The sequence below is a fragment of the Limulus polyphemus genome, unplaced genomic scaffold, assembly GCF_000517525.1.
Source record: "Limulus polyphemus unplaced genomic scaffold, Limulus_polyphemus-2.1.2 Scaffold2245, whole genome shotgun sequence".
Classification (NCBI taxonomy): domain Eukaryota; kingdom Metazoa; phylum Arthropoda; class Merostomata; order Xiphosura; family Limulidae; genus Limulus; species Limulus polyphemus.
In genome coordinates, this window is record NW_013667855.1 from 13,345 (window position 1) to 37,691 (window position 24,347).

Sequence of the window (24,347 nt, forward strand, 5' to 3'; positions counted from 1 at the left end):
TTCCTTCTGTCTCGAAGACTGCATAAACAAAGATACTTAACATCAGTATCATTGAGTTTAGGTGTTCTATCTCTTCCTTTCACATTTTCAAATTTACATGTATTGGTCTCATGATTTATGGTGTACTTGACAGTGTTTGGGGAGCATTTCAATTTGCAGCAATTTGTTGGAGAGTTCAACCAGCATCACATAAAACTTTTATGCAAACTCTGCTCTACTGATAATTCTCTATGCTTTTTGGGCTGTGGCATGACAACAAAATTTAATATGTAGTGTTAAACACTGTTTTTATCAAGGTTTATTTGTAGAGTACTATTAAATTGATTTCTTCTATCATATACCTGTACCATATGCTTGCTCCTTGCTAGCTTCTTTCTATATAGTTGACACTGCAGGGAGTACCATGACAGTTATTTCAGACTCTAAATTTGATCAGTATGTTCATTCAAGCAGAACCATTATGACATGCTTTTGGTACAAGTATATGGGAATTCTAAAGAATGATAAGTATTTTCACCCTGGCTCATTCAGTTGTCAACAGGGATCAGTGAACCATTACCATAGTGTTGAAATTTAAATTCTGTAATATCATAGAAGAATTAGCCCCATAAAATGGAAAGAATGACAAAATATTCTCTTGTCCTAACATTTTTGCACAGCAATGTACGTGTTCTTGTTTATCCACAGCACAAACATACATATAATTACCTTCTGAAAATGAGTCATCTTCATCAGGATGTAAGGCTTGACAATCCATCATAGCTTTGAACATTGCATCCACTAGAAGACATAAGCAAATATGAGTACAATTTAAATGATAATAGACAACAAAATTATAACACCAATATGTAAGTGTATACCAATCTTATGAAGTCTGTATTCTCAACTCTTAAGAAAAAAAAATCTACTTAAAAGAACTTCCAGCATTCCTGGCTACTGCTTAAGTTTAGAATACTCAAATAAGCCAGTTGAGATGTGGAATGAGAATGTATTTGCCAACAGGACTGGCAGTAGAAACAACTCAGGCTGATGGATATTTATATATATATATTACAAGCTGAATGGGGAGTGTTTAAACTTATTAAAACAATGCAAGTTTAACAGCAATCATATGTTTCAGAGTATTAACTTAACATAAACTTATATCATAATTTTAAAATTATAACAAAGCTTTTTCATAAACAACATTTGCAGTTTGCTTTCCATCTACCAACAAATAAATATTTTGAGGTGATCCCACCCTTGAACACCCTATATATCAATGACCATGAGAAAAGCTTGGGTGTTTGAGAAACAATCCAGCAGCTTTCATACTTTGACCTTGAATCCCTTTAGAACATAGAACATTGTCTAAAGCATCAACCTGCCAAGATTGTTTGAGACTGACTCAATAAGCTAGGAGTAATTAACCAACATGCTTTATAAAATAGAAATAGGGTTGAGTTCAATTTTGACCCTCTAAGTACATCCCCTATAGTTCATAGTGTTTATATACAAATTTTGATTGAGATTGGCCCAATAGGCTTGGAGGAATTAGGATGCAAACAAACATACATTTCGTCTTTATATATATAGATTGAAACAAATTATTCATCTTGTTTATATATTTATTTCTCTCATTAATTTTTCAAAACTAATACACAGGTTTAACTTTAGGTTTTGTTACACAACAACAACAAAATGCTCTAAAGCCAAAAAATTGTTACAGAAGCAGCATTATGCAAGTTTAAATCTGATTCATCTTCTTAAAAAAACAACATAAACACAAAAAAACAGTAAAAGTTAAATACAGAATTAAACGTCTGTTGTTAAGATCAGATACTAAGTATTTTATGTTTAGGGCAGTAATATCTTCAGAACTCTGCTAAACATGCCTATAAAATTTCTATAACTTATGACCAAAGGACAAGCTTATTTGTAATAGGTACTATTTACAGTAGTGAAAACTTCCCATGAGTCCATTCCTACCATCTACAAACACACAAGAAACAAACCTCCCACAACTTTACCCAAATCATCAACCCTTCCCACTGCATGTGTGTAGATGGGTTGATAGTATGGATAAAGTTGTGGAAGGTTTACTCCCACTGCATGTGTGTAGATGGGTTGATGATTTGGGTAAAGTTGTGGAAGGTTTATTTCACCCTGTCTACTATGATAAAAGAAATTTTGTTTGATTATTCAGCTTTAACATCATATACAGCATTCTTAAGGATTCTATTGAATACCAAGTAAACTTTTCTTTCGTCATAGTCAAAAATTGGGAAAACATAATGGTTTAAAATTGTAACCACAAAAAAAGTAAGTTATAATGTTCATTACAAGTAAATAAGGTTTTCTTTGTAATCACCTGTACATACTAGAAAAAGTAAATATGTAATGTTAAGATGATACTGTACTATTACAATATGCATACAACTTCATTAGAACAGGTAAATTAATTTTCAGGGATTGTTTAGGCAGTATTTGTAAAACTTTAGTGGATGACATGGACCACATGGTGTTTATGGAAGTCGGCATTTTCCTACACTGAAAATGTATTTCTAATAGATACTTATCTTTTCTAACAAATAGCTTTTTTCGATTAGCACTGCCTTCTATTGGCATAGATGTTCAACATTCTACCACTAACCGTCCACTTCCTGCTTCTGAACATCCCCATACAAATGATCATGCAGCAGCTCTCCACCAATAGGAGCATGACACAACTCCTATTGTAACTAGCACCCTTTTCACATCTGCACTCATTAATCACTTTGATGAGATTGGTCAGAAGACCTCCACCATATATTACTGGAAGTGGAGAGGCTGGGTGGGAAATGAGAGTGGAAGTAAGTATCTATCAGAAATACATTTTTAGTGTAGGAAAATGCTAACTTACGATATGATATCTTACTTCCATTCACAAAATAGCTAGAATCCCACATTGAACTGGTGGAGGACCAATGAAAAAAATATTCCCCCTTTAGGAAGTGCCCAAAGAGAGACCAGGAGGCATGGAACCAAAGAAGAAAGCATCACAACTCAGCGGGAGATCGTACCACAACTGATTCAGGTATACTCTTTGCTCTTTTGTGTCGCAAACATAGAAGGTGGAAAAATATGAAGGAATTCCAGAATATGTATGATTCATTAATGGGACTCATGGGTGTCAAATAGCTAGGGCATGACAGGACAGGTGGTATATCAAATGGTACATCAGATCCATGGTCGGTTGAGGATCACCTACCTCTTCACCTCAAAATGGGAACTGGTAGGAAAGACAAGCTTCTGTACTAAAATCTGTCTTCACTTGCACGCATTTCCAACACAACCAACACCAGATCCACCAGAAACCAACATCCAGTGGATGATAAGATCGTGGAAAGCCCCAACAGGATGACATCTCCAATCCAAAACCTGGCAGCAATGGGTATGGTAATTCCAGTCCACAGTAGGAGGAGGATACCCACCTGTGCATAAGTGGGAAAACGTTCTGCATCCAGCTACAACCAACACTTGGTCTGCCGGGAACCGACATCCAACAAATGGTAGGAGGTGGGATACCAACCAGCACACGTGAGGATTTACTTAGCTGGACTATCTCCAACCAACACCAGACCCATCAGGAATGTACATCAGGAGGATGATAGGTACGAGGAACATCTCAACCAAATGGGCAAACTGCAATGATAGAAATATATATATATATTTGTGACATGGCGGAGTGCTTCAATCAAAACCTGGCAGCATCTGGAATTGTACGTCAGGTCCATGGTAGGAAGTGCTATACGCCACCAACACCTACAGAATGCCACTGTACTACTCTCAACTGAGTGGTAGGATTCATCACTCATGAGGACAGGCCTCCATGGTCCACCACCTAAGTAGCTAGGAACTGGTAAGTGGTAAGGACTCCCATAATACACTAGAAGAAAGGAGGAAAAAACACATTGGAGAGTCCAGAGGATTACATTGGCAGAAACAGTGCAATGTTTGACTGTGATACCCTATTTTGAAAAGAAGAGCTACAGTGTCGACGGGGTTAATCTAAAAACCTGGCAGCATCTGGAATTGTACATCAGGTCCATGGTAGGAAGTGCTATAAGCCACCAACACCAACAGAATGCCACACACAGCCAACACACAGCAGCATTTGGAATTACACATCAGGTTCACAGTAGGAAGAACTACAATGTAATTGACATCAAGCATGGTCAGTGCAGATTTTAAAAAAAAAAGTATACCTGGTCAGGCACCACTTGCTACAGAGTGGAATCCACAATAAACTAGCTAAAAAGGCCCCTGAAAAAGTAAGAAAAGCAACCTTTCACAATTACAAAACACAAAAATTTAAATAAATAGTAAAGAAAAACTAAGTCTATAATATAAAGAAAATGTTGACAGATCCACGAACAAAAAGCAGTATGTCTGTACAGTACTATTGCCAAGTGAGAAGTGATTAATGAGTGCAAATGTGAAGAGGGTGCTGGTTACAATAGAAGTTGTATTGTGCTCCTATTGGTGGAGAGCTGCTGCATGATCATTTGCATGTGGATATGCAGAAGTAAAGGTGGAAGGCTTGTAGTGGAGCATTGAAAATATGCACCGTTCGAGAACAGTACTAATCGAGAAAAGCTATTTTGTGAGAGAAGGTAAGATATCGTTGAGAATAATGTTTCGTCATTCTATCTGCTAAAGTCAAATTATCTATTAGTTTCATTTAGAATAGACTATATTAATTATCAAGTATTTCTCCATGCAGTGTTACAAAGACAATATCTCAACTTTTTGTCCTTATTTATAACTGCTATATTGGGTTTATAAGGTATGGTAACTGGATAAACTGCAGTACAGATTCCTCGAAAAGTTGAAGTGCTTAAAACAGACTATGAGACAGGTGCAAAGGCTTAATTTTCAGATTCTTCATATCTGTGTGAAATGGTGAGTTAATTGACAGCACAGGAAACCAATGAAGTCAGCTATCCCCCCAATGAAAAGCCATAATACGAACAACATGGCCACAGGTGCTCATGGAACACAGATTTGAAGTTACATCAAATTTTGTTATAAAAATGAGTGTATGATTCAACTGGTTTCCCAAGTGCAAGAAAATTACTTTAATTCATTGATACAAATGGGAATAAAGTAGCTGCTTGTGGGGATTGGGCTCAATAGTGAAGAGCAAATTACCTCAAAAATGTACTACGAGTTATTTAAAAGTAAGCTACGTCTACATATGGCCCAACTTAAACAGAGGTTTAACTATAACATTAGAGATATTAGATTATCATAGTAATTACAATTGTATAATAATAATAATCTTATAGTAGGCTCTATGAGTATATGATATGATAAGGCCTAGCCTCTATACTGATTAATCTGTATGGATTATATTTAATTCAATTATGCCTGTTAAACTTATTTAAAAATTGTAATATATATATATATACACACACATAAAATTTAAAATTTGCTTAAATTGTACACAGATTTAATTAAGGTTCATGCATTTTTTAGGTAACAAGATGAATTCTGAGAATGAAGTTGTATATCATGTCACTGTGTCGAGTGCTATGCACAGTTTACCAACACAACTAAAACTGCAAAAGCTACCAGAAGATGTGCCTATTTGTAAAATGAATCACAGCCTATTGAGACCACAATATTGGGATAGTAGAGCAATGCAATTTAATTAATTAATTAGTAACCTATGATTACACTGATTAGTGTGTCACCTAAACCAATCAATCATTAAAATTACAATTAAATCAATCAATTGAAATTAAGGCTTATGATTATTACTATTATCAATCACTTCAACAGTTACCTAATCGAAATTATAATTAAATTTCTAGAATTTCTAGTTATTACTATTTTTGGCAAAGGAGGCAATTACTCAGGAGCCCGGGCGAATGAAACTTGGTTATGCCGTAAAGCATCTTTAGGCTATATCTTCATTTCTTTGCATATAGACACTTGATACATTAAGAACGACTGAAATAACAATTTGAGTAATAATTAATATGTATTTGTTACTTCATAGATTTAATAGATATTTGTCGTTACTTTATTAAAGTTTTTACGCTTATACTGTGAGGTAAACACGGCTGCTGCTATGATTTTGTCTGGTTTATGAGCTTGTTGCTGTACTAATTTAGGATCTTCTTTTTAATAAATTCTTGAAAATGTTAAAAAAAGAGAGAGAGAGAGAGAAAGGGGGCCTGGTCGAGGATGTTTACAACTATCCAAGTAATTGAAATATTGCTATTACATTTGTATATTGTTTAGCACAAAGCTACATAATGGGTTATCTTTTCTCTACCCAATTTAGCCTGATTAGTTGTTTATTATTTTTACTTCAAGTTTGTGCAGCTTTGGTGATTTGAACATCTCGGGGTTTATTCCCATTGCCATCAAACTTGCTCTCCCTGTCTTTGTTACGGCAAAGCTACAAAGGCTATCTGCCACTGTCAGTAATTTTAAACTGTTGATTAGAGGGAAGGCAAGTGGCTGGCAACATCTGCCACCAATTATTTTTTCTTTGCTTGTACTTAAAAGAAATTTAAGGAACATTGTACTAATTGAGGCTTTTGATTAATTGATTGGCAGATACCACTAATTGCTCAGCTCTATGGAACAGCATACTACTACTCCATCACAAGTAAAGTACCTGAGGACACACATTCTGGAACACCTATTTCTAGTGACCCATCAGGATCACAGCATGTTCTGCTTGTTACTTCCAGATTTTGCAAGGAGACTGAAATATATGTAAATACTGGTGGTGAAAGTCAAAGTAAGCAATTAATATTAGTTCATCTTTACAATAGATTTGGGATCCATTAATTCACAACTAAAGCAACCATTAAGAATCAGATCACTGAAATCTTTGCTTGCCTTTTCACTAGGTCTATTATGGGAAACATCTATATTTAAAACAAAAAAAAAGAAGAAAGAAAAACAAATGAAAGCATTTTTGCACATATTCAAAGCCACTGATTATGTAGCCATAAAAGCTGTTATCACACATTACATGATTGCTGACCAAACCAGAATCAGCCAAAAGGCAGGTTTCAGATAACCTTTACCAATTTCATAACCTCTGAGCAAGCCACTGATTTTCTATTACATGTTATTACAGGTCGTCTGCACCTGTAGGATGTGAAAGCTTCAAAGAAACTTTGGTTTGTTTTGTAAAGATGTTCAAGAGAAATGTATCATATACAGACATGAAATTATCCATTTGACCAAACTTTTGGACATTTTTTGTAAAGATGGTTATGAAATACAAAATGAAATAGCTACTGATAATTTCTACATATCACTTTCTAAAGCAGTAACACATCTCTCCAACCCCTTTTCACTACACCATTGATGTTTAGGGGGAGAAGTAGCAGCAAATGCAAGCATCTCAGCCTCTCACTGCTACACATTCAACACTCAAATCAGCAAGATCTGGTGTGTTAATATGCTGATGTCTCAGATGAACCAAGATTACACACATATGTAGATGTATTGTACATAATTCATATTAAACCGTTGTTTCTGTTGCAGGATACTGTTTATTTATAATCTAAAGGGCAGAAGCAGGACACCAAAATTACAATGTTTGGGCTTGACATTGCAACATATAACTGGCTTAGCAAAGGCATTACACTTGCTAAATAATCAATACACTACATATCTCAGTCAACAATTCTTGGAATTAACCCTAGGTGCACAGGGTCAGTCTACGAGACCAACCCCATACTGGAGAATTAATATTTACTATAATTATGAATTTACTGCACGTAACTTCATGAAACTTGACAAGCTTTTACTAAACATGAATGGTCTGATGTACACAAAAAATGAGAATTTTCTAAAGATTTGGCATTGAATTTCTGAAGCCTTTACTGAGTGAAAGATGAATTTTATGATAAGAATTTTTTTTTCATCTTACAGTTTCATATTTCATTAGCATAACCTCTAAAACATCCTAAAGAATATAAAGTTTTTTTTGGTAAAACCTTATACTTTATCTATTTTTTCTACCCTAACACTAACTATAATGAAATCCTAAATCATGATTGATGTACAATGAAGTGGAATATTGAAAAATATGAAATAAAATGAACACTATCTTGTTTTCTTCTTCTGATGCACAACTCCCTTGTTTCATGTAGTTTTTATTTTCATAGTTTTTAACTGTTAACCTTTTTACATCTATTTTTTGTAAGTTTGTGGTTCACTTGTTGTATTTAGTACCTACTGGAGCACTAATCCTCTCATCATAAAACAATAAATACAGTTGAAAGTAATTAGCCACAGGTTGTAATCACCACAAACAAAGTACAAGGCCCATGTGATGCTCCCAAATGCAAACTATAACTGAGCAAGTCCTCATTTTTTTCACTAAGTTAGTTCTTCAAATAAAAATTCTTTGAGCTTTCAAACATAAATTTTAGAGCACAAAACATATAAAAGTAACATAATACAATATCCTAAAACAACTATAATTCAACTGGCCCTCTAATGAATCTTGTACACAATCAACCTGTTCTTTCTTATGGTAAAAACCAAAAGCTAGCATGAGACAGCTAGCTAGCATGAGACAGAAGGGGGTGTAGCATGTGGATTTGACTTTTCTTTTTATATCTCAGCAAAGAAAAAAGCTTGAAGGCTAGAAATATGTATTCTTGATTGATAATATTTATGTAATAAATGTGTAATTACTGGGACATCAGAAGATCATATAGGAGTAAAAATAGAATCTAAAATAGGCAGTGTGGAGCAGACATTATGATACAGAGAAGTTAAGATCAAGAATTTATTTAAATATTTTCTTTTGATATTAAAACTTCGATAATATATAAAACTTTGAATTATTAATTATGTTTTGATGCCAAGCTTATTTACATACATTGATAATAATGAATGTAACTTTGTAAATAGGCTGTGATATGCACTTATGATCCTCCCACACGCATCAGCTTAATATTACATTGGCACAAATGGCAGGTTAAAAGAGAAAAAATTTATATTGCTGATGGGTCCAAACCCAAGTTAACACAATCTTCATCTGAACAGCCATGGAACCACACACCATACAAATGGAATCACCATTCAGTGTATGAGGCATAACTAACAGTAACTACTTCTCGATCTCCAATATATAAAAAAAGAAAAAAGGACAATGCTATTAAACATGCCACCACCCCCATATCAACCCAAAAAAGACAGGGCCCTCCTAGATATCTATTACACGGTATTAGATAAAGCAGACTATTAGCTGTATTTGTTTGAAATTGCATATGTTGTGCACTATAGGGACATACATGTTTTCCACCTCTTTAGTTAAAAAGTAAAAAATTTTTTTTTCATATTTCCTTGGTTCAACACACTGCATTTAAGTCGGTTACTAATTTTAACTTTCCTTATGTGGTTAATGGAAGTATAGGTGAAGGCCAAAGCTGCTTATCTAGTTCACTTGTGGGAATAACAATGTTGTTTTTAATAAATGAGCCAAGCATTTTTATTGCCAAAACTGGATAATAGTTGTGAATGGAATGGTCTTCATAACCTGTTGGCTAACTGATCTAACAAGAATCAATCAATGTTTTCACTTGTAGAAACTGGAAAGTTTATCAGTATATTTAAGACAGTGTTGGGGTTTAGGAGAGCAGAATTTGCATAATTTCACAGAGATTTAATAATAAATTACATAATTTTCATTTCTCCTTAGTTGTCTGCTGGTTTTTCAATTGCATTTCAGTAGATATTTGGTAGTAACATTTAGTTTCTGCTGTATTTTCTTTATACTTTTACTTTTATTGTTACATTAAGTTGAGCCTAAGTGACTTGTGAACATACCTCTAGCTTAAAGTTGTTGTTGTGTTTACATTAAGCAATCGAAATCTAAATTGTGTTGTAGCAATTATTCACAGTACTAATTATAATAGCACTGGTTCACAGTAAGTTAATAAATCTAAGAGTGTACCATTGGCTCCACTACTTAAGGTTTAGATTGCTTTATACTTCAATTGTGAAATCCAAGTACGATTTTGGATTTCACAGAGTATTAATATGAATTAAAGTAACGTAACATTTAACATAACTTGGGGTTTGTCTGTATTTAGTGTTTTCTTTCACACCTCTTTTACCATCATTTTTATGCACTTTCTTGGAACTTTTCTTCTCTCTAAAGGTTCTCTAACACGAGTATTATATAAAAGATAAATAGATGGCATATTTTTTGTCTGGACTCATGAATGAATTTCATGGAAAAATTAAATTTACTGTGAACTATTCAGCAAAAACAAGGCAGCTGCTGCTCCTGGATATTCAGCACGTGTTGCACTCCGATGGTTTCCTGACACACAAGTTTACATCAAACATATCACTGATATAATTTTGTCCGTACAATATACATGTTAGTCTATGAACAATGATTGTTTAAAGTGCATTTATCATTCTGTTCTTAAGTTTTCACCTAGACAAGGAACAGGATGAAATGCTGATTTTACCAAAAAAAAAGTGTTTTAAGTGTAATATCTGTCTTTTGTAAAATTCTCACATTAAAATTGCTGCACTTTAGTATTTATTTTCTTCTGGGTTACCATTGACAAATGGTAGTGATAAAGTGAGAGAAAGATTTTTAGATTACTTTTTCTTTCCACTTTTATTTTTGACTTTATTAATGGTGTAAGCTGTGTATCCATTTCACTGAAGCTGTGTTTAATTTTATCCATACTCTTTGTTTGATAATGTTACCAGAGGAAACAATTCTGACTGAACAGTTGGCTGTTTTGTTGAAACCCGGTTGTGCAAGATTCCTGTTTAAAGGGATATCGCTGTGTATGCATTCGCATGTAGACCTATACAAAAAAGTATCACGTAACACAGCAGAGATGTAAAGAAAAGGAATTAATATGAGCATTTTGGCTCACACTATACTTCTAACCATTACGATAATATTCCTTTTACTACAGAGATAATTTCAAAATCTTTTAATTCTGTAAATAGAAAAATAACAAAGTACCATCAGGACTTAAAAACAGACTCTAAACAGAGATTCACATGGCCCCTAACTCAATTTCTGGAGAAAAAATACAAATTTTTTCTGTTAGAAAAATATTTAAAGTAAGTACTCCATCTTGACAGTTCTGATATTTCTTTATACTTCCTACATATTTGGACAAATATTGTGTATTCTTAAAGTATTTTTTTTTCCAACAATGAAAGACGTATTCAATTAGCCGACATCTGATGATGTTTTTATTATTTCTGTTTTTTAGGGTAAAAAGTTTATTAAGTTTATATAAAAAACATGAGTTTGAAAATGTATAAGTAATATCGTAACATTGTTTAAATTGTGTTACTAAATAGTATTTTGTTTTAGCATAATTTCTTTTCCATTAGCAGCTCATGACCTAAGAAATGCTAAAGTGACAGGAATAATCAATAAAAAAAGTTTAATTTATCCAAAATAAAATATCGCATGTTAAAGAACTTTCATTATGTCCATTGGGAAGTGAAGAAAAACTTTAATATTTACACTTACAAACTCCAGTGTTTTCAGGAACAAAGCGAACCTCGGAGGTCTTGTTTTCTACAGTTCTTTCATTCTCTTCCTGTTGTCCTTCCTCTTCATCTGAACCCAAAAAAATCATGATATAGAAATATTTTCCTATCCTATAATAACTATTCTTCACATATAGTTAGGTGATAATACATATGTCTAATCAGTCATTTGCTGTTTTGTTGTCACCTCACTGTTATTGCTGGTTATTTAATCAAAAAGACATCAACTTCTTGGATAATTAGCATAAAATTTAGAAGTTCTGTACAAGTAAGATTGAAAATGTAAAGCAGTAAAATTAAGGGTTTTAAGAATTAGTTTATGATAGTTAACAACATAAACAATTAGACCATGAATTATGCTAGTGTACAAACTGTTACTTGTAATTCAAAATCTTTGAAAGGAAATGGAGTAGTTACATGAAAATCATGTTAAAATTTCATGAAAAATTTAGGACATTTTGTAATAAACTATGAAGAACATAGGGACTATCACAAATTCCATAAACATGCTGATCAGGTTAATTTTGGTCTGTAAATGTAAAATAAACATACATAATTGTTTTAAAGAAATGTTAAGTCACAATCTATGGGTTCTTTAGTATAGTTAAATAGCAGTTCCAAAACAGAAGACTGGAAGAACGACTACCAATTATCACTATTGTACGTGATAGTAAATTTACTTTCATTGGCATTTCAAGTCTTAAAATAATTTCTGATTCAGTTTATTTAGTTTTAATAATTTTTGGGTTTATTTGAAATTACAGAAAATTTCTTTGCTTCTTCATACCATGCAGTACAATTTATTGTTTTGAAAATTACAATATATTATTAGTGTGAAACCTATTCATGTGACAATCACTTATTCTTATTGTCATCCTATTAACTTTGAAAAGTTTGAGTAAAACAATAAATATTTCTTAAAAAATAGAAGATCTTGTTTACATTCATTCATGATGAGACTTGCATGAATTTTTGTATTTCTGATTTGTAAAGCCTAAATTGGGAGCTAAATTTAAGTTTTAAAACATTCTTTAATTTCAGTAAATTTATGTATTTCTTCCATCTGTTCTTAGCTTTATTTAGCAATAATACATGGCTTGAAGTATGAGGATCATTCAACCTCAAACCTCCTAATAATTTACTTACTTCATGCACTCAATTCAAACACAAATTGTCTTAGCCTATGTAACTTTTTTTTAGTTCTTAGCCTCTCCTCAATCCGAACACAAAAATACATTTATAATTTACAGCACAAAGTGAATGAAGACAATTCTGTACTGATGCTGAAGACAAAATAATTGGTAAGTTTACTTTCCCTTCAAAATTTATTTTTATGTTACACATCACCAATAGTGTATTTCTTTATTTTACACACACATATTTATTTACTTATTTCATTATGCTGTAATAACCTACTCAGTGTACAAATTCAGACTCCTAGACTGTGATCTTAACATTAATATTACATATGTGAAATGAAAGAACTTGGTTAAAATATCTGAACCTTTTATTCCTGTATAAAGACAAGTATCAAAATATGTAAAATTACCAATGATACAAAGGTGTGATACAAAGACCCTGTTGCAATGATAATTGCACAAAATTAATAAACAGATCATACTGCAATATAAATAACAGAAACATACCGTTGGTTTCCAAATCAGCATCAATCATTAAATACAGACATTCGCGGGGAAAAGCATTCAAATCTCGAGAAACTGCATGAAGTGTGATAGATGGATACTCCAAAGAAAATCCTTGACCACTCTCTCCAACCCAAGAAACTCGACTAAATGTTTAATGTAGAGGGAAAAATATAATCTATATATTATTAAAGTAAACTGATTTTAATTAATGAAAAATCAATTCCTGTAACAACATAACACCTACATAGTATAATAGTCATATAAAAACAATACTCATATTGAGTAACTACCAAAAAACAGCTTAGAACTACATTTTCTCAGCTATAACAACTTCAATCAGCCCAAATATTGTGATAACGACAAATAAAACTCAAAAGTTTACATGATTTTAATATGAAGGGTTTGTCTGGCATTCTTCAGATTAATAAAGCCATCTTAATATTTTTTCATTTGTGAAAAAGTGTTTGAAGTTGCTTAGCTTGATTAACAGTGGCATTCATAATTTCTCCATTTGATGGTATAGTTTAATAAGTATTTTTTGTTCAAATTACATTAAATTTTTATCAGGTGTTTGTTATTTTCAGCCTGAAGAACACCATATATGACAAAAGATTAACAACTGGGTCAGACATCCAGAAGTTCAGGCATAGCCATTCTTAATTTAGAGCTGCTTGCCAGTCAGCAACACTTGCTACCAGAAAGGCTACTCTTAACTGAAAAGTGGAATCGACTCTCATTGTTATAATGGTCAACAGCTGAAAAAGCAAGGCATATTCAGCAGCACATATGAACTGTTCAGCAGCTTGGACCTTCTAATCTGCAACTTGACATGCTAACCACAAGGCTACATACTAAGTTCAGTCATAAATCTAGAGTATTGAAAGTTGGAGAAACTCTTGTATGACTCATCTAGCTGAGAAAAAACAAGTGTTAAGACAGGAATGAATAAGTAAATACTTCAAAAAATATCTAATTAAAATACTAAGTTAAAAACACATTAAGTAGTTTTTAGTTTAAATTGTATATATGGTGGACAAAATTTTGTGAACATACTATTTTTACAAACACACAAAACTATTTATGTCATACTATAATATATCATCTGCGAGAACACTGATATAGCTATTCCTAAAGTGTAGGATCTTCAAACTGAAAGCCATTATTGTACAAATACAAGCATCATTTGATTTTTAAATTCTGATGCTAGAATATTTTTTATTATAATATTATTTCTTTAAAATAACGATTGTCTGATTTTCAGCAAATTGTGGCAATGTAAGATAAAAAATGAATTATTTTTTGAATATTTTTGCATATGAATGTTAATTTTAAAAAAGCTCATTCCTTGATTGAAATAATGTGAATTGTATAAGAATTAAAAATACATGTACAAATTCTTTTTATCAATTATTTCTTTATTTCTTCTACATAAAATATTTCTGTCTTAGGTTCCTTAGCTTAAAAACAAATTTAACGGTATTCTATAGGTTGCAAACATTATTTCAATTTTTTAATGTTAAACTACTACCTTTCTTACATCCACATGTAATGAGTGACAAGACAAAACTAGACATTTAACATCAATGTCAAGTTTTTTTCCACCTCTTAAACTTTAAATTCAGATACATTTTTTACAAATAAATTTTGAAAAATCTTATTGAATCTTTGAATAAAGTTTGTTAAGTGTAAGTTCATAATAGCCCTAAACATTTTCCACATATGGATACATCGTTAAGCTGGCCTTCATCTTCCAATCTATAAACTCTTGACAGTACATGCTTATTGAATATGACCAGTGGTTATCACAACTGCAAAGCACAATTAAAATCACCACTGGGAATAGAAAATATTCTTTGATAAATATGTGTACGATGTGATAGGTGATTTTAGCATACACTGTAGATTATATTTATATACACATCTGTCTATTCTTTCCTAATGAAAGACAACAGCTGATACAGTTATAAGCTGTAAATACATTTAACATCATGACCAAAAAGTCATATGGTAAAGAACACCCAAATGCTATATCTAGCTGAAAACTAGTCTCAAACACCTTTATGAAGAAATACAAATTTTGTCAATTTCAATACAATCTACAACAAGCTCTTTCTTACATTTAAAGATGTTCACAAAAAGGAAAACTTTCTTGGACCACATTTTTCATTAGCAACCTGGGTGTTGAGACTTGACACAGCCGAGAAACAGCAGCTCTTAGCAGGTCATGACGTGAGATTTCTTATCCAATATGATTAACATAATGATTGAAAGGTTATCAGTTTTTACATAAATATGTATATTGCTTACCTCTCTGCTATGTAGAGAGTTCCTTTTCCTAAATCTTTTGACTTAATATGTGCCGCTATATTTGGTTCTTGATGACGGATTCCTTCTGTGGGAGGTGGAAATGTGGTGATAACAACCATTGCTTCCTAGAATACGTGTGTGTGTTCTGACACTGACTCACACGCTTCTTTCCTATAGAAAACAAATATTGAAAATTGTGAAAAACAAAATAAAAAACAATCTGTTCTACAAAAACACTTGAGCATCATACAGATAACTGTAGTTACAACTGATTACATAAAAACACAATATAATAGCATCTCTTCACATCCTGTTATCACAAAATTAATGTAAAAATTAAGAATAACCTCTTTTGAACAATACAACAGTATTACATCAAAATGAGTCTGGGAAATTTCATTACAGACAGCTTTTGATATGGACTTTTTGTTACGGCATCCAAGTTATGAAAGGTTACCTTACACGTGTTTCTGGTGATTGGTGAATTTTGTTTCTAGATTTACCACTACTAATTCAAAAACCAGAGGACATAACCTCACCCCTTTCTTGCAGAGAGGAATCAAAAGTTTTCCAGTTTGACAAATTTTATCTCGTATATAGAGATAAAAAATATTAAGTTTGACAAGTACTTAGCTTAGTATACATGTAAAATCTGACTAAACAAGTTATTAAAGGTATTTTGAATTCAAATCAAAGAATGTTAGATTATAATAAATGTTTTTGTAGACCTAAATTGTTTTCACTGTAACTTATGTTTTATGTAACACTGTTTATAGCACCCCTTACCCCCCTGTAACACATCATAATATTGGCTTAGACACCTTCTCGTCCTCATAGCATTATGTAATTTTTGAATGGTTTCCAAATGATGATACAATTTATGATCCATTATAATTTTTTTATCATTGTCACCAATCAATTTAAAATTGATATTTTAAAAGTACCTGTCAAAAGTACCAATATATCTAAAAAGTACCTGTCATAAAATCAGTATTTGTTACAAAAACTGCCATGTCACAAGTTGTCCTAGTAACAATGTGGCACTAATAAAATGTCCAGTAGTTAAATGTCTGGATCCCCATCAAAATAAAGCTGGTAATTTTTAACAAATCTTTCTTTACTAGTCTTAGCCACTGTATATGATTTCTCAACTGCACATTTGTGTACCACATGCTGCTGAAATGCTATTATATTCTTCTTACTGGAAAACTATATAGGTAAAGAAAGATTTGTCAAAAATTATCAGTCTTATTGTGATGTAATATCACACAAACTACTGGTTTATAGATCACTCTTCATCAACATATGGAAACAACACAGTACGTTTGGTTACAGTCACATCAAGTAGTTTATTCAAGAGAGCACCACACACCAGGATTTTTTTTTAACATCATTATTAAAGGACAAAATCCTAAAACTGAATGTTGGTTTCAGTAGACTAGCTGCTAAGAATCATAAATTTGTGTTTATATTATTTTAAATTAATTGCAGTACTGTTCCAACAGACTTACGTTTTTGAGTGGCCTTATAAAAAAGGTACAGTGCTTCATCGTCAAAAAAACAAATATAGCATAAGACCAATATTACAAATAATATATGTTTTCAGTTTTCATGTATTTCGATTAAAAAACATTCTATGAAATTGCAATATGAAAACAAACTTTCACTGTCACCTTAAATAACATAGTTCAGGCTGCCACAAACTCTATTTAAAACATTAACTACATATACATGTAGCTGGTAGCAGGATGACACAGAAACCTTAAGTAAACATCCATAAAATCTAATTTGCTGTGTGGAATATATTAAAAGTGTACAGGTAGGGATTAAAGTGTGCATGCCATGACCTCTTACACAGTATCATTCAACATGGTATTATGTATTTGATGTGAGGTTATCCACTATTCATTTTACCCTACACTGCTGATTTAGCAACAGTTTGTGATAGAGAGTAAATACTGGACACAACATACATGGACACTGAAAAAATCTGTACATATGTGTTTCAGAAGCTCTAGAGGTTATGCAAATGCAAAATGTATGATGAAAAAAATAGTTGTACTCTTTATATGGACATCACCTCGCACTCCAACTTATCAGAGCCCGAGTCAGACTGACATCATTAATACACAGACATATGAATACAAATACTTTTGTAACCCATCTGTGGGATGTTGTGGTTGAGATGGAAAATACTGTAAGCCAGTGACTTGTTACTTTATATAATGAACAATCTAATCATGATGTAAAATATTAATGAAGAAATGAGAGTTGGGAATGCGTAAGTGAAGGAGGTTACTATGTATGGCATTTCCAATTAACAGTTACTATAAAATGTCCACACAACAGATAAAGTAATATATACATTAAACAGTCCAAAGAAACTTAATCGCAACACACCAGGGCACCATAGAAATTATGAAGTTACAAGTACCAGCCAAATCACATTGACAAACCAACTAAAAAAAAAGAAAAAAACTGATGTGCCAAGGGAAAGAGATGAATCCAGTTAAATGGCCACATCCTTCTCCATTTTGTGTAACAGGGAAATGTTAAAGACCAAACTATCAAAACTTGGATATGTATATAGCACTGATAGGATTAAAGATGAGAACTGTATTGCTTAGCAAGACAACCCAATAAAACACAAAGACTCACACAAGAACAAGAGAGAAGAAACTAGACAAAAGGGAATTGACAAAGAAAACCATTAGAGGACATTGTACAAATTTTTCAAGGTGGTGGAAGGCATTATGAGATGTGGTGGTAATGAATCTGAAAGAGAGAGCAAAAGAATGAAAATATACATTAAAATCTCATCAGTGTTAGTGTCTACCTGTTTTGGATATTCATGCAAAGCTACACAAGGCTATCTACATTAGCCATCCTTCATTTTGAATTGATAAACTAAAGCAACAGCAGTTAGACAACAGTACCAACCATGATCTCTTGGGCTACTCTAATCAAATAATGAGATTTCACCATCACTCTCACAACACACAGCCCCAAAGATGAAGATGGGAGTAAAAAGCTAGAACTTCCAGAAATCAAGTTAGTTTGTCAGGAAGTGAACAATTTGATTCTGTTTATTTTTCACTAATAGATGGAGGGGCATTCATTGTAGGTTTCAGACCCATGAATATATACTTACCTGTTTTCTTTTCAATTTGTCCAAAAAACATTAAACTGTGAATAACCCAAATAAACAAGTCCAAAAATAAATGACTGTTGTGTAACTATAAGACAGATAGTGTAATAACAGCAGTGTTAATTTCTCTCCTTGAACATCTTGTAAATTTAGTTAATGATGAGGATAAGTTATTTTCCTACACTGAAAATATATTTCCAATAGGTACCTTCTCTCACACATATAGCTATTCTTGTTCAGTACTACCCCTATATGCAAAAATTGTTTCACATGCCACAAGCTTTGAACTCCCACTTATCCCACAATTAATGTGGTTCACAGTGTCATTGCATGTAAATCATCATGCAACAATCCTCCAACAAAAGGAGAATGACACACCCTCCTGATGCATGTGGCTCCCTCTATTTGGTTACATCAAACTCTCACTTCGAGATTAGGCAGAAAGGAATCACCAGTTTTAAGTGGGGAGAAGGGGTGAGATGAGGAAAGTACCTATCAGTAATATATTTTCAGTGTAGGAAAATAACTTCTGATACAGTATCTTACCTCCTTTTACAGGTATAACTAAAATCCCACATTGAACAAGTGGAGGAACCAGTTTAAGGGACATAGAGAAGTCCCCTTTGAAAGTTTTTAAAGAAAACCCTTGAAGTATGACCCCCATTTGGAGAGGAACACATGTGAGAGATTGCACCACTTCTGTACAAGGTATACTCCTCGCCCATTGTAGAAATAGGTGTCGCATACACAAGTGAAAAGTAAGAGGATCACATAAAAAATAATTGTGTAATTTCGAATGAAAAACCCACAAAGTACCAGAAGCAGTCCTAGATAAAATTAATGGAGGATCCTCATCCACTGAAGGGAATGTGGGTAAACTAAAAAGAATGTGCCCCATGGTGTAGAATTGCTTGGGTATATCAGACTGTTCGTGGCCAGTCAACTCCAGTCCAAAACCAAGAAGCATCGGCCATACATCTTCTGACCAATAATAGGAGGAGGGTTTACACCATCTTCACCTCAAATGGAACAGAATGGAAGGATATACTCACTAAACCAATCTACAAAACAGGGCACATGTACAGAAATCCGCAACCAGTCATATGGGAACCTGACCTCCAAATGTCAGTAACAAGGGATGTGTCAATGTGGCAGTTCACATCAAATCCAAATCCCTTCAGGTAGTAAAACTCCTGGAAGTGGAGCATTAGAAGGATAACTCACCTTGAGCAACATCATCCTCCAGAATAGACCACACAGGTATTGGAGTGCATGTATGCACAAAATCAACCTCCAGGACCCACTGCACCAAGGTGGAGATCATGAGGCAAAACTACTAGAATGAGGTAGGATAAGGAAGCATGACCAACGTGTATGAGGATTTATATTGATTGGTCCCGCTCCAATCCAAAACCACCCACTGGGAACCAACATCCAGGTATTGGTAGGACAAGGGATTCTAATCGGAGGGGTGAACTGAAACGCGATGGATCTACTCAAAGGCAACATCATCCTCTGGAAAGGACTGCACAAAAGCTGGAGCACAACATCAAACTCCAGGTCCCACCGCACGTAAGTGGATCACCCCTGTAAAAGATATACAATCTCACCCTAAACATAGAACCTCACAGAAACAGGGTGCAGCATCAACCTCTGCATGATACCATCCCTCGGACTGCACTGAGTGCATGATATGAGGATTAAATGCCATCTACATTGGCAGAACACTACTGACCTACTCTCTACTGAAGTGAAAAAATCACATTAAGGAGGACTCTTCCATGGCCCACTATCCAAGTGGCACAGAATTGGAAAGTGGCAAGGACTCTCACATTCCACTAGAAGAACAAGGGGGAACAAAACGCAGTAGAGAGTCTTGAGGAATGTTGATGCTGGAGACAGTGCAACAGGTGACAACAAAATCCCAATTTTGAAAAACAAACTGCTCCTAATTTATTAAATCAAAGGGATAGCAGGGATAGGCAGCTATCCCCTTCTGCTTTACCCACGCAGTCCATGGGTTAGTACAGTGTGGAATGAGCATATTAATGAAGCAAATACATCACAAGGAAAACCTACTAGCAATCTTGTAAAACACCCCATCTTACAGTGTGCGTTATTGGCCATGGGTATACACTGAGGTTGTCAGGATCAGCCACTGACTGAAGAAAACTTTGGTGGGATGTCCCATACAACCCTTGTCAAGCTACCCTGCACAACATAATTCTACACTAGGGCCCAACTCCATAGAGGTGGAGTGACAGGAATAGCTGGGAGTAACCCATGCAACATCAGCACTAGATAGGACTGCACCAAGGTTGGATCACAGGTATCATAAGCAGATTGATTAGTGTAACAACAGTCCATACAACAATCTGATTTGGGACCACACATCAACCCCCGGGACCCACCACACAAAAGTGGAGTGACACAGTTACTAGTTGGGAGATAATATACCTTGGTATAACTTATTGATTATCATACAGTGTGAAATTTGAAAGATAGCTAGTATACCTGGACAGGCAATGCTCACTACTGAGCGGGATCTTAAACCTAAAAGGGACATGCCACTGGAAGGAAAAATAAGATATAGAAAAGATAACTTACCAAATCACAGCTGTACTGACATCTGGAGAATGGCAACTGGTGGAAGGCAATACCCCAACAAGGAAGAAACAGCCACCCAATGCAGGTAGTGGAAGATGAACATATGAGGTGTAGTCCATATGCCTGACTGAAGAATTTCTTCCAATGGATAATGGAGATGAGATGCCAAGGAAATGGTAAGGTGCCTGATCTGATGCAATAACACCTGGAACAGATTGCAGGATGAAGGAGACAGGGAGGAATATGTCAGTCCAATAAGTTGATGAACTCAAACTGTAAGGGTAGGAGAAAGGTCATGTACAGAGAAAAGTTGCCAGGGTATGAAAAGGCTGGAACATGAACCACAGAAAGAAGTTGTGAGAGTAATGTAACAAAGAAGAGCATGAATGGGACATAGAATTCTATCCAGATCAGAATGGGAATAAAGGTGGGAAATGGAGGGAAGAAAAATCCGTGAGAAGAAAGAATGTCCCTCATGAGCCTCCAAAGTTTAGGGTAGGAAAGATTGATCTGGATAAAGGAGATCATATGTGGAATGGAAAAGAGTACATGAAACATCAGTGGCTAAGATATTAGACCAATGATGCCCACAGGCTAAAAGGAGTAGGAAATAAGTTTTAAGGGATAGTTGATACAGGAAACATAAGGACGAAGGCTAAAATGGAGGGAGTGTAAGGCAGTGAAGAACAATATTGACATTCCAATCCAGAAGAACTGCCCAATGAGAAGGTTGATGAATCCAGAAAGAATGCAATATAAAGAAGACAGTATGAGAGGAAAACATTATATGGTACCTGGAAAAACAGTTGTTGGATAGGGATGCTCTATAACCAGCTATGGAAGAGACAGAACCCCCATGATCGAACAGCCAGGTGAGGAAATCCATAAGAGGAGGAATAGTAGTTTGAGAAGGGGAAAATCCCTGACTAAAAGACCAATGGCAAAAGATGTTACACTTATACTGAAAGATTGCTGGGGAGGAAGGATGAACAGTCTGTGCTAAAATGGAAGCGACACACACCGACAATCCGGATCTCCTAGCAAGAGAAATCCGGAATTCCCAGGCATTAAGTTGGAGGGTGTGAAGAGTGGGATGAAGTACCAGTGACTGAGGTTGGCTGATGAGGAACAAACTGAAAGGAAGAGGTATTGGGGGGTGTAGTTTAGAGCAGAAGGAAACATGGTAAGCAAGATTACACCAGCCAGCAAAGAGCAATCAGAAAGACCTGACATGGAGTGGAATGGATGACCAAAATCACCCTGGGAAGGAGTTGGATGGGAGGGTAGACATAAAGGTACTGGTTGTTCCAGTCATGACTGAAAGCATCCACTGCAAGAGCCTGAGGATGAGGAACTGGAGACCAAAAAAGAAGTAACTTGGTGTTGAGGAAAGTGGCAAAAGCATCTAGATGAAGAGTACCCTACAGATTGCAGAACCAACTGAAAACCTGAGGGTTGAGGTACCACTCTGTAGGATAAACCTGATTGAATCAGGAAAGACAATCGGTCATGAGGTTGAAAGCACCTGGAACATGACATAAGATTAGATGCATCTGTAGTGTGTGAGCCTAATAAAGTAGTTATAATGTTTGAACGCAGAGGGAACAAGTGTCACCTTGGTGACTGATATAGGCAACAACTGTGAAATTATCCGAGTGGATCATGACGAGTTGGTTCTGTACAATACGAAGAAAATGATTAAAATCATGTCATTCTGCCAGAAGCTCCAACATGTTGATATGGCACAACATTTTTCTCTGAGACCACTGACCAGAAGCCACCCGCTAATTGACCCAAGCCCCCAAACATGGAGAGAAGCATCGGTGAAAAGATGCAAATCTGTACAAGGTAGAGGAAGTGGTACTTCTGTCACTGTATTGTCCTTGTTCAACCACCAATGAAGATCATCTGTAAGGGAAGAAAGAAGGTTAATTTGGGAGTCCAGGGTATTCCAAGCAAGATTTCATTGGTTGTGCAACGTTCACTGAAGAGAACGCATATGAGCCTGACCCAAGGTGAAAAGGACTCCCATAGAAGCCCAAGTTCCCAAAATCGATAGAACCATACATGCAGAAAAAGAGGACACAGAAAAGACATGGAGAAATCAAAGCTCCATTGAACAGAGATGTAGTGGATAAGGTTGGGCCCTACTGAGGTACGCATTAAAAAATACATCTAAGTGGACACGATATTGGGTAGGCATCAGGAAAGACTTCAACCAATTCAAGTTGCTTCTGTCAATAGCAAATGAGTGTGTTGAGAAGATTCCAGTTTGGAATGAGCTAACAGGATCCAGTTATCCATGTAATGGTAGAAGTGCAACCCTTTTGCATGCATAAATTGAGCAAAGGCTTTGACCTCCCAATAAAAGACATATGGTGCTGAAGCAAGCCTAAAAAGCAAGGCATGAAACTGATACACAACCCCGTAGTGCAGTGCTTCACAAACTTTTTCAGTTTACGGCACACTTTTAATGTCCCAAACGTAATGTAAATAAGTCTGTATGGCAGGCCTAATGGCACCCTCCTGACTAAGACAGGCAGAAATTGCTATCATACTATGTATCAAGGAGAAAATAAATCAAATTTAAAATTTTAAAAATGTATTAAATTGATAATAAGTTTACATTACTAAATAAAAATTACATAATAATTGCAAAAATTCTGCAGCACACTTGAGACCCTTTCATGGCACACTGCCATAGTGGACAAACCGAAGGTAGCATCGGTACTGATAAGTAATATGAATATGGAGATAAGCATTCAAAATGTCTACCTTGGTCATCCACAGACCTGGAAAAAAAAAAGAGTGAGAAGGGATTCTATGGTAAAGCGGGGAAGCTCCAGAAACTGGGTGAGGTGGGACAGATCAATCACAGGATGCCAATCCCCAGTTTTCTAGGATACGACAAAAACCTGGGGAAGGCTGGCTGACAGGCTCGATAGCTCACCGTGATAGAAGAGTCTGCACAGTTTTGGATAGATGCTAACTGGTAGTGAGATCTAACAGGAAGGATACAGGTACTGGAAACAATGGAGTAGGGGAAAGAAAGTGGATAAAAAGTCCATCTGACAAATCCTGGATCACCCATGGAT

The 24,347-nt window shown here is 34.8% G+C and overlaps 1 protein-coding gene across 2 annotated transcripts in view; it reads right to left on the bottom strand.

The window, feature by feature from the left end:
• The window catches only part of LOC106466386 (methylosome subunit pICln-like), a 48,875-nt gene that overhangs the window by 8,507 nt on the left and 16,021 nt on the right, over positions 1-24,347 (bottom strand). For both annotated transcript variants that reach the window (XM_022394386.1, XM_013926669.2), the window contains exons 2-5: positions 15,498-15,668; positions 13,191-13,333; positions 11,525-11,614; positions 709-780 (exon numbers count right to left, since the gene is read on the bottom strand). In XM_022394386.1, the coding sequence (XP_022250094.1) occupies positions 709-780; positions 11,525-11,614; positions 13,191-13,333; positions 15,498-15,616 (424 nt within the window). In that variant the 5' untranslated portion in view covers positions 15,617-15,668. The remainder of the gene's footprint in view (positions 1-708; positions 781-11,524; positions 11,615-13,190; positions 13,334-15,497; positions 15,669-24,347) is intronic.